This window comes from Trichechus manatus, unplaced genomic scaffold (genome assembly GCF_000243295.1).
Source record: "Trichechus manatus latirostris isolate Lorelei unplaced genomic scaffold, TriManLat1.0 scaffold00041, whole genome shotgun sequence".
In the NCBI taxonomy this organism is placed as follows: Eukaryota; Metazoa; Chordata; class Mammalia; order Sirenia; family Trichechidae; genus Trichechus; species Trichechus manatus.
Window position 1 is genome coordinate 7,084,795 of NW_004443977.1, and position 11,801 is coordinate 7,096,595.

Here is an 11,801-nt window from a genome sequence, read left to right on the forward strand (position 1 = left end):
CATTCTACCTTGGTGAGTAGTGTCTGGGGTCTTAAAAGCCTGTGAGCAGCCATCTAAGATACTCCACTGGTCTCATCCCTTCAGGAGCAAGGGAGCGTGAAGAGAACAGTATACAAGGGAAAGATTAGTCCAAAGGACTAATGGACCACAGCTACCAAGACCAAGACCTCCACCAGACTGAGTCCAGTACAGCTAGATGGTGCCCGGCTACCACCACTGATTGCTCTGACCGGGATCACAACAGAGGGTTCTAGACAGAGCTGGAGAAGGATGTAGAACAAAATTCTAACTCACGAAAAAAAGACCAGACTTACTGGCCTAAAGGAGACTGGAGAAACACCGAAGAGTATGGCCCCCAGATACCCTTTTAGCTCAGTCCGAGGTTCACCGTTCAGCCGGGGAGTAGACAGCCCCATAAAACCAAATGGGACTGATGAGGCGCAGCAGTCCAGGGACAAGGACTAGAAGGCAGGGGGGGACAGGAAAGCTGGTGATAAGGAACTCCGGGTTGAGTGAGGATAGTGTTGATGTGTTGTGAGGTGGTTAACCATTGTCATTGGGCAACATGTGTCCTAACTGTTTAATAAGTAACTATTTTGTTCTGTAAACCTCCATCTAAAGTGAGAATAGCAGCACAACTGGAGGAGCATAGTCGACATCACTGAACTGTGCATGTAGAAATTTTTGAAATGGTGTATCTTTGGCTATGTATATTTTCACAAAAAGAAAAAAAAAGGTCAAGAAGGGAGAGGGTTGACATGTCATGGGGTTGTTAACCAATGTCATAAAACAATACGTGTACTACTGTTTCATGAGAAACTATTTGTTCTGTAAACCTTCACGTGAAGTACAATAAAACAAAAAACAAAAACAAAAGCATACAGCTCTTTTCCTGTCTGGCTGGCTGAGGAGTAACTGCCATCATGAACAGCAAAGTAACTATCTGAACCAGGAAGTTCACAACCAACCAACCACTCCAGCAGAAGTCAAATAGTCATTGATGTCCTTCACCCTGGGAAGGCAACAGTACCTAAACAGAAATTTGGGAAAAACCAGCAAAAATGTACAAGACCACATCACACGTCATCTTTGCGTTTGGATTCAGAACCCATTTTGGTGGTGGCAAGACTACTGGCTTCAGCATGGTTTACAATTACTTGGATTACACAAAGAAAAATGAACCCAAATACAGATTTGCAAGACATAGCTTGTATGAGAAGAAAAAGACCTCAAGAAAACAGTGCAAGGAATGCAAGAACAGAACGAAGAAATTAAGGAGAACAGCATAGGCCAATGTTGGTGCTGGCAAAAAAGGAGTTAAAGATTCTGCAGTGACTTGACCTGCAATTATTGTGTGGATTTTTCATCAGAGGATTAATAAACTATAAAAACTTAAAAATATATACAGCAAAAAGAAATGACTTAAAGGGAAAAAAGGTAGTGTCTAGGTGAGACCATCCTTGCTTAGCTTCCCTATCCTGCTTCCCTCTTGCCCCTTTTCCAGGGCTTATTCAATAACAATAAATCATCTGTACAAAAATCTCCTTCACAGTAGTCAAAACAGCCTGATACTGGAACAACAACAGACACACACAGACCAATGGAATAGAATTGAGAACCCAGATGTAAATCCATCCATCTACAGGCAGCTAATATTTGACAAAGGCCCAAAGTCTGTTAAATGGGAAAAAGACAGTCTCTTTAACAAATTATGCTGGCCTAACTGTATGTCCATCTGCAAAAAAATGAAACAGGGTCCATACCTCATATTATACATAAAAATTGACTCAAAATGGATTAAAGATCTAAATATAAAATCTAAAATGATGAAGATCATGGAAAAAAAAATAGGAACAACACTAGGTGCCCTACTACAAGGCATAAGCAGATACAAACCATAACTCACAATGCACAAATACCAGAAGAGAAACTAGATAAGTGGGAGCTCCTAAAAATTAAACACTTATGCTTATCAAAAGACTTCACCAAAAGAGTAAAGAGAGAACCTACAGACTGGGAAAATTTTTTTGGCTACAACATAGCCGACAAGGGTCTAATCTGTAAAATCTACAAAATATTTCAACACCTCAACAACAAAAAGACTAATAATCCAATCAAGAAACGGGCAAAGGATAGGAACAGACACTTCACCAAAGAAGACATTCAGGCAGCTAACAGACAAATGAGGAAATGCTTGCAGTCATCAGCCATTAGAGAAATGCAAATCAAAACTACAATTAGATTCCATCTCATCCCGACAATACTGACACTAATCAAAAAAACAGAAAATAATAAATGTTGGAGAGGTTCCGGGGAGACTGGAACTCTTATGCACTGCTGGTGAGAATGTAAAATAGTACAACCACTGTGGAAAATGATATTGCACCTCCTTAAAACGCTAGAAATAGAAATATCGTAAGATCCAGCAATCCCACTCCTAAGAAAATAAAAACCAAAAAAAACAAACCTGTTGAGGTCGAGTCAATTCCAACTCATAACGACCCTATAGGATGGAGTAGAACTGCCCCCTAGGGTTTTCAAGGGGCAACTGGTGGATTCAAACTGCCAGCCTTTCAGTTGGCAGCTGTAACTCTTAACCGCTACACCACCAGAGCTCCCCTAAGAATATACAACCACAGTGGAAAATGATATTGCACCTCCTTAAAAAGCTAGAAATAGAAATGCCATACAATCCAGCAATCCCACTCCTAAGAATATAAAAACCAAAAAAAACAAACCTCTTGAGGTTGAGTCAATTCCAACTCATAACGATCCTACAGGACAGAGGAGAACTGTATATCCTAGAGAAATAAGAGCCGTCACACGAATACCCACGTTCATTGCATTATTCACAATAGCAAAAAGATGGAAACAACCTAAGTACCCATCAATAGATGAATGGATAAACAAATTATGGTATATACACACAATGGAATACTAGCAACAATAAAGAACAATGACGAATCTGTAAAACATCTCACAACATGGATGAATCTGGAGGGCACTACGCTGAGTGAAGTAAGTCAATCACGAAAGGACAAATATTGTATGAGACAACTATTATAAAACTCAAGAAAAGGTTTACGCAGAGGAAAAAAAACACTATTTGATGGTTACGAGTGTGGTTGGGGAGAGGAAATCACTAACTAAACAGTAGTTACTTGTCTACTAGACAGTAGACAAGTGTTAACGTTGGTGATGGGAAAGGCAACACACAATATAAGGGAGGTCAACACAACCTGACCAAGGCTAAGTCATAGACATTTCCTAGATGCATCCAAACACCTTGAGGGACCAAACAGCTGGGGCAGAGGGCTAGGGACTATGGTCTTGGGGGACATCTAGGTCAACTGGCATAACATAGTTCTTAAAGAAAATGTTCCACATCCAACTTTGGTGAGTAGTGTCTCTGGTCTTAAAAGCTTGCAAGCAACCATCTAAGATACATCTATTGGTCCCATCCTCTCTGGAGCAAAGGAGAATGAAGAAAACCAAGGACTTGAGGAAAATATTAGCCCAAAGGACTAAAGGACCACATGAACCATAGCCTCCACCAACCTAAGTCCAGAAGAACTAGATGGTGTCTGGCTACCACTGACTACCATGACAGGGATCATAAGACATGGCCCCAGACAGAGGGGAGAAAAATATAGGGCAAAATTCAAATTTACAAAAAAAAGACCAGACTTGCTGGTCTGACAGAGATTGGAAGAGCCCCCGAGACTATGCCCCTAGACACCCTGTTAACTCAGAACTGAAGCCACTCCCAAAGCCCACTTTTCAGACAAAGATTAGACAGGCCTATAAAACAAACAATAACACACATGAGGAACGTGCTTCTTAGTTCAATCAAATATGAGACCGAGTGGGCAACACCTGCCCAAAAGTAATATGAGAAGGCAGGAAGGGACAGGAAAATTGAATGAATGGACACGGGGAACCTGGGGTTGAAAGGGGGAGAGTGCTGTCACATGCAGGGAGAGCAACCAATGTCACAAAACAATATGTGTTTTAGTTTTTGAATAAGAAACTAACTTGAGCTGTAAACTTTCACCTAAAGCACAATAAAATTAAAAAAATAAAAAAATCTCCTTCACAGGCTCTGCTTCTAGTGACCCCATCTTAGACAGCTACCATTGGAGAACCTGAAGCACAGTCAGGTTTAGGAACGTCTCCTGTACATTAAAATGGATGAATAAATGATATAGATATATTTGCATTACCTCCTCTTCTTTACGGATGTTGCATTGTATGGGAGTGACTTGAGCCTGGCTGGTGGGAGGCAGACTGGCCTTCAGTTCTTCTGCAGCAGATTTTAATCTATCAAATTTACGAGATGCAATGACCACATTACACCCTGAGAGGAAAACAGCAATAAATATGCTTTCGTTAGTTATCTATTTTCCAACAACAATCATGTTTAGAAAACATTTCATGTGTTCCTATAAAAAAGATGGATTAGGATTTCTGTTTCTGGACAAAACAAACAAAAAAACAACCCACTGCCGTCACATCAATTCTGACTCATAGCAACCCTATAGGACAGAGTAGAACTGTCCCACAGGGTTTCCAAGGAGGGCCTGGTGGATTCGAACTGTCGACCTTTTGGTTAGCAGCCAAACACTTAACCACAACACCAACAGGATCTGGATTTACTCTCCAGCCCAAAACAACTAAGAAACTGGATGAAATCTATGAAACAACAGTTTTCAGGCACTGGACATCAAGCAGCACAGGACTGCGATCCTGAAAGAGTGGAAACAACGTGAGCTCTGTGATTGCCCAGCTTGCTGCCTAGAGAGAGAGTGCAGGCTGCAGCACATGGAGGGGAAACCCAATTAGAGCCCAGCAGTCTCCCTGGGTGGAAGAGACAAAGTTGGGCGTCTGGAGAGGCTAAGACAGCTAGATTATGCAGAGCACAGAGAGAAGAGAGCTAGAGACAGAGAGAACTACAGAGATCTGCAGAGGGTATCCCCAAATTTCACCTGAGTACTGATCAGAGCATGTGAATAAGTCATTGTAAAAATTCTCTCACTGAAGGAAGTCTATTCCCAACACAACAAAATTAAGTATATGATTTTTTTTAAGAAAGTGTATATGTAATACTTCTGTGAGGAGAAGCTCCATTGCTTTTATCTGAATCCTGGATCCATGGCTTTCAGAAAATTACAAGACCACTGTCTTAATGTTTTGGCCTGTGCTAACACACACACAAAATCTGCTGCCGTGCCCTAGTGCTGATGCAAATTTACCAAACAAGAAAGTTCAAATATATGAAAACCCACCAAGGATCCTACAAGGTGAACCAGGATCCTACAAATCTGCTACAAAGCCTAGTGCCTGACCTTTGCATAAAATGGTAACCAATTCTGATTTTCTCATGGATTTCCCTGGGAGGGGATGGAGGATGGTGTTGCCAATGGAGTGGGCAGTCATGGTGGTCAAGATACATGATGGCCAGATTAGGAAATGTTAATTCCCTATCACTGTTTTTTCTTATTGTAAAATTACATATTTTTTTAATCTACAACAATATTTTTTAATTCATAGTATGTTCCATTCATTGGCAACACATTTGGAAGGCACTTCACGTGCTCATTTAAAAAAATCTGAAAGAGAAAACAATTTAAACCACCCATAATTCAATTCATTTGCAGGGAGAAAAAAAAAATGCTGTTAACAATGTTATAAACTTCCTTCCGGTTACTTTCTTCGCATACATTTTTAATTAACAATCAAATTGGAACACTGTATTTTGTGTTCTGCTTTTTATCAATTGTATGGAATACATTCTACATTTCTCCATAAAGTTAAAGTCTTCAATAGCAAGATGTTTAAACGGAAGCATAATATTTTATTGTTGTTGGTTTATTTAACTATTTCCTACCTAATGGATATTCTAGGTTATTTCCAATTTTTCACTACTTAAGTAACACTGCATCGTTGTATACAAACTTTTGCTCATCTCTGATTATTTCCTTAGGGTAAATTCCTGGGACAGAAAGTACCATCTCATAGAGCATAACATTATTAAGGTTTTTAATGTTTTTTTTATTTGTTTTTTGCCCCCCCAACAGGTAGTTTAAGAATTTACATGCTTGCCTGCCTGACCATTTCTTCATCAACACTTTCATTTTTCCACTGTAAAATTTTGTTTTAAAAAAAACAGTATCTTATTATTGTTTTATTTTGCATTTTATTGTCATTAAAATTGATTATTTTCTCACATATGTATTACCTATCTGTAGTTCTTTCGGAACAAATTGTTCATATCATTAGCCTGTTTTTCTATCCGGATGTCGGATCTTTTCCTTATTTATTTGTGAGAGCTCTTTATATAATAAGACTATTTGTCATATGTTGTAAATGTTTTTCTTCATATGCCTTTAAACTTTTTGTATATATATTTTTAATTCAGTGAGGAGTTACATCTCCATGTAGATAAGGCAAAAAAGTAATACATGTAGGGGGGGCTCTGGTTAAGCGTCTGGCTGCTAACAAAAAGGTCTGCAGTTCAAATCCACAAACTGCTCCTTGGAAACCCTATACAGCAGTTCTACTCTGCCCTAGAGGGTCGCTATGAGTCAGAATCAACTGGACCGAAACAGGTGTTTTTTTTTTTTTTTGTTGTTGTTTTTTAGTTACGATAAGGATGTGAGATTATATGATTAGTGTTTACAACCTTTTCCAGTTAAATGACCTCTTTCCATGTTTCCTAGTCACTCAAATTAGGCAATATGTAGAACGATGGATTAATTCTAAATACACACCCACAATTAATTCTAGAGCATGTTTTCACAGATCTACTTATCCCTGCTGTTATGGATTGAATTGTGTCCCCAAAAAATGTGTGTCCACTTGGCAAGGCCATGATTCCAAGTATTGCATGATTGTCCAGCAATTTGTTATCTGATGTGATTTTTCTATGTGTTGTAAATCCTACCTCTATGATGTTAGTGAGGCAGGATGAGAGGCAATTACGTTACTGAGGTAGAACTCAATCTACAAGATTAGGCTATGTTTTAAGCCAACCTTTTTTGAGATGTAAGAGAGAGAAGCGAGCAGAGAGACATGGGGACCACATACTATCAAGAAAGCAGCACCACGAGTACAGTGTGACCTTTGGACCTGGGGTTCCTGCTGGGAGAAGCTCCTAGACCAGGTGAAGATTGATGAAAAGGACCTTCCCCCAGAACCAACAGAGAAAGCCTTCCCCTAGAGTTGGCACCCTGAATTCGGACTTCCAGCCTCCTAGACCGTGAGAGAATACATTTCTCTTCGTTAAAGCCATCACTTGTGGTTATTTCTGTTACAGCAGCACTAGATGACTAAGACACCTACCTTGGGAACAGTATCTTTGCCTCTAAGTGTTCCCTTTAGTTTAAAACTAGTGGTTTATCACCCAACTCTTTCCCACAGTGTCTCAGGGAGAAGACCTTTCTTTCCACTGGTTTAATTTCCCCCACATCTTCACCCACTTGTTTTGCAACTCCACGTTCTCCCAGCCCCGCTCAGTGTCCCCTGGCTCCAGACTGCAGAGTACCCCAGCCCGTGTCTCCACCGCTCCGTCAGGCCCCCAGCCCCGCCCCTTTCCCTCTCGGTACCCGTGCCCAGAGGGCTGCTGACGCACCCAGGTGCAAGAGCTCGGGCGTTATGGCCTTTCCGATGCCCGTGCCGCCGCCAGTGACGATGGCCACTTGATCCCGCAGCAAGCCGGCAGCCAAGCAGCTCTTGATATTATTCGCAAAGGCCACGGCCGCAGAGCGTCCGAGATGTGGGAGCACAAGCCCTACAAATCACCAAGTCCCGGAGGCCTTAAATGGGCAGGGCTAAGGGCCCGCACCCACGTGACCACCCGGGCTCCGCCCCGCCCTGCAGCCCCGCCCCCGCGGCCGCGGCGTCTCCCTGGTCCGCACTGCTCCCTGACCCTCCGCATCCTCCGCCAGCTGCGGTTTCCGAGAACATGTGCGTGAGACTTCTCGTTCAGGTTTTTTTCTTTTAATTCAAATGCTTTGGCGGGGGAGGGGGATGAAAACAAAAAAAAATGGGGGTGTGTTCTATTGTGAAAATTCAATCCTCATTGCTGTGGCTGTCACAGTTAATTAAATTTCAATCCCCAGTGCGTCCGGGAAAAGAGAGGCTGCAGCTCGGGAGGCCTTGCTGCGCCCACCCGCCGCGGACGTCGAGCGATCCTGGGTCTCCGGCTGCTGTGTGTATCTGGCTGGGGAAGGAGAGGACCGGCAGGCTTAGCCGAGGGGGAAGAAATCCGGCTTCCAGACCCATTCATCCTGTTAGTGTGAGCCCGGGTGTGGGAGTGGGGGCTACAGTTGCAGTTATCCACAGAGCTAAGATAATAAATAGTTTATAAAATAAACTCATCCCCACCTACTCTTAATCTCCCTCTCCCCACCCAGGAATGAAGGGAGGAAGCAATCTTTACCAGTCCGAACCTTTACCTGGGGTGCATAACAATTGATGAGTCCAAAGAGGATCTGTCCTTGAAGGATGCATGCTTCCTGCAAGAATGCATGTGTAGGTGTGAGTTTGAGGTTCTGTTGATACCTTATGTAGGAGCTTGAGCCTGCAGAGGATGGGGGAAATTCCTCTCCGTGTTTTGGTGCCCAATAACAGTGGTTTGTTATTCGGATTCTCCTCCCTATTGTTCATCTTGCTCAACCCGCTAGAGTTAAACTGCAGCTGGAATGGCCCTGTGAGACTTCACCTAAAAACTTGGTGGATCTAGGGGCTGTGACAAGTGCAGCGGTTTGGTTTTAACAATCCAGGCAAGATGCTGTCTCCAAGTGTGTTGCTAAACAGAGTGCTGCATCTCCCCATGTCAAGTATTAAAATAATTTGAAAACAAGTACTACCATTCTTTTGTTGGGCCCACAGCCTAGGATTCACAAAGCAAATTGAAAATCAGGCTGGTAAGTTTGGAAATTAGACATCACTTCCTCCACTGGGTCCCACCCACAAACAAGGCTGCAGTTCTTTCTCACCAGCTATACTTCCTCCCTCTCCCTCCATCCCCCTGCCCCTCTCTGACCACTTTTTAGAAACTCATCCCCTTCTCTCTTTCTTGCTGATAGATTGCAGTTTGTCATTGTTAGTTGCAGTCAAGTTGGTTCTGACCCATAACGAGTTTATGTACAACAGAACAGAATGTTGCCCCATCCTGCGCCATCCTCATAATAGCAGGTGTGTTTGTACCCATTGTTACAGGCACTGTGCCAATCCATCTCATTGAGGGTCTTCCTCTTTTTTGTTGACCCTCTACCAAGCATGATGTCCTTCTCCAGAGATTGGTCCCTTCTGATAATATGCCAAGGTAAGCAAGACAAAGTAAGTGAGATTCCAGTTTACACTCATTAAAGAAGAGAAGAAATCTCTTCCACTTTTCATTTGCTAGGTAGATTTAGAGAGGACGTACTCACCTCTACTACCTAAACCAGTAGTGTAGTTATGGCCAAGTGAAAAAGTTACAACACCATCACCTCCTTTAAAAAAAGAACAAAAAAAGGTAATTTAAATAGGAAAATTTCAAAGTATTGTTGCAGAAAAGTGTAATTTCTCGTGCTTTGATCCTAATGACAAAGTATTTTTTAGCAGGAAAAGTTCTGAGGGGTATCTTATTCCAGAAAATTGCAAGTTTTTTTTCTTGGAGGAGGGTGGGGGCCTTAAACTCCTTTTAAAGATGACTTTATTGAAGATATAATTTAATGTGGTTTCTGACCTGCTCTGGACCTGTGGATTCAGAGATCTGATAGGGGTCACCCAGTGTGGGCCTGACAATACCACAGCATCTCTAGCTGCTGAGTGGTCTGAGAAAGGGATTCTGACATCATCCAGTGAGGTGACTGGGGGCTGTGAGCCAGTTCTGTCTCCTGAGGAGGATGACAAGGAGCTATTCTCCAGCACCAAGGAAATTGCAGGATGAAGGGTCACGGTTCACAGTCAGAAAGCTCTTTTTCACAATCCAGGTGGAGCCTGTGATTAAGAGAGATATGGGGGTCTCTTCTAGAGATCTTTGTTTAAAAATAGTCAGGGTTTGAAAGGCTGCTGATCCTAAAAGGCTGGAGGCACAGCAATAGCTCTGCTGCTTGGAGGTGCTTTGTCTCCAGATTTTAGCTCTGCTCCTGGTTGAGCCAGTCTCTCCTCAGGGCAACAACCTGTACTGAATTGGCCACGCCTTTGGCTGAATCAAATGTTGCTCTTCCCTGCGCTCTGTATCATTGCCACCTTTGTCCTGAGGAAAAAGGCACCTCCATGATCCTTCCACATTCTCCCTGAGTCATACCCATTAGCAGGGACTCCCTTCATCTTTTGAGATGCTCTTGCTGCTCACCAAGCTTCCCACCCATCCCCACCCCATCCGCCTGGTAACTTCATCCTCACCACACACCCCCTTTAGCAAAGCAGCTGCTTGCTCAGGCTGACAGGGGCCTCTTGGATTCTCAAAGTCTAGACTTATAGACTCTAGCACTGAAGGAATGTCAGTGAGGCATCTTGGTCCCACTTCAACTTAAAGTAAGGCCACTCCTGAAGCAACTCACGTGGAAAAGACTCTTACAGTTTACAACATTCAGCCAATAATTACTGAGTAACTGCCACGTGTCAGGTACTGTTCTAGTGATCAACGATTAAATGCTCGGCTGCTAACCAAAAGGTTGGCGGTTCGAACCCACCAGTCGCTCTGCAGGAGGAAGATGTGGCAGTCTGCTTCCAGAAAGATTACAGCCTTGAAAACCCAACGGGGCAATTCTACTCTGTCCTGTAGGGTCGATATGAGTCAGAATCGACTCCAGGGCAATGAGTTTTTGTATAAGGGGAGTAGGAGAGGAGAATGAGAGGGAGCAGGACAATAAACAACATGTCAGGTAGTGAAGATCAGCTCTTAGAGCGCTCACAATAAGGAGGTGCTCAAGCTCCTTGTAATCAACTTCCCTCACTATCGGGAAATATCTCCTCTGTAGACAGTCAAATGCTCCCAAGTTTCCTCTTATTCTGCTCACAGGAGAGATGACGAACAGGTGCTCTCCTGCCTCAGTGTGAGAGACTTTCAGGACCAGGTAGGTTAGGCAATGACAAGAGACACGCTGCTGAAGCTCACAAGACCTAGAAGGAAGAGACTGCAGCCTGACTGTGCTCAAAGCCAGTTCACAGCAACTGGCTGGGGGCTAGGAGTTTTAAGATACTCATCATGGTTGCAGTCACTTAACACCCATCTTAACCAGATGCTTTTCTATCTTCATAATGGTGAGACTGTCTCCCTGAGAGGCCTAATGGTAACTCTCAGTGGTAAAATGGTCAGCGTTTTGTTTCCTAGTTGGCCTCACACATCTAATGATGGTATAACAATTAGCAGAGTCTAGCCATCCCAGACAGGCATGGCCCTTAGTGTGACAGATACACAGATCAGAGAAGAGTTGAAAGTACAGCAGAACTGAGGCAAGGCATAGTTCACTTGTAGTGAATTTAAAATTAACTTGACAGGAGTAAATTAAATTGAAAATGATGACACTTCACCCTCCCAGCCCCAATAATTCAGGTTCTTTGGAAGAGGGTGGTGTGTCAATGTGGGGAAAAGTACAAAAAGCCAATTCCTAATTGCTCTGAACCCATTGGAGTAGGAAACCCTAATCTGGAAGCTTTTTTTTTTTTTTTTCAGTTAAGTGGTTTAATTGTTTACTTTTTAATTTATTTTTATTGTGCTTTAGGTGAAGGTTTACAGAACAAATAGTTTCTCATTAAACAGTCAGTACACATATTGTTTTATGACATTGGTTAACAACCCCACGATA

General features: G+C 42.7%; 1 protein-coding gene and 1 pseudogene across 1 annotated transcript in view; one reads left to right on the forward strand and one right to left on the reverse strand.

The window, feature by feature from the left end:
- PECR (peroxisomal trans-2-enoyl-CoA reductase) overlaps positions 1 to 7,965 on the reverse strand; it is a 29,024-nt gene extending 21,059 nt beyond the window's left edge. Inside the window, exons 1-3 of the mRNA XM_023731193.1 lie at positions 7,848 to 7,965; positions 7,631 to 7,789; positions 4,224 to 4,357 (exon numbers count right to left, since the gene is read on the reverse strand). Coding sequence (XP_023586961.1) covers positions 4,224 to 4,357; positions 7,631 to 7,789; positions 7,848 to 7,965 — 411 coding nt within the window. The remainder of the gene's footprint in view (positions 1 to 4,223; positions 4,358 to 7,630; positions 7,790 to 7,847) is intronic.
- Positions 924 to 1,340, forward strand: LOC105756267 (40S ribosomal protein S24 pseudogene; annotated as a pseudogene).
- Positions 7,966 to 11,801: the final 3,836 nt, after the last annotated feature.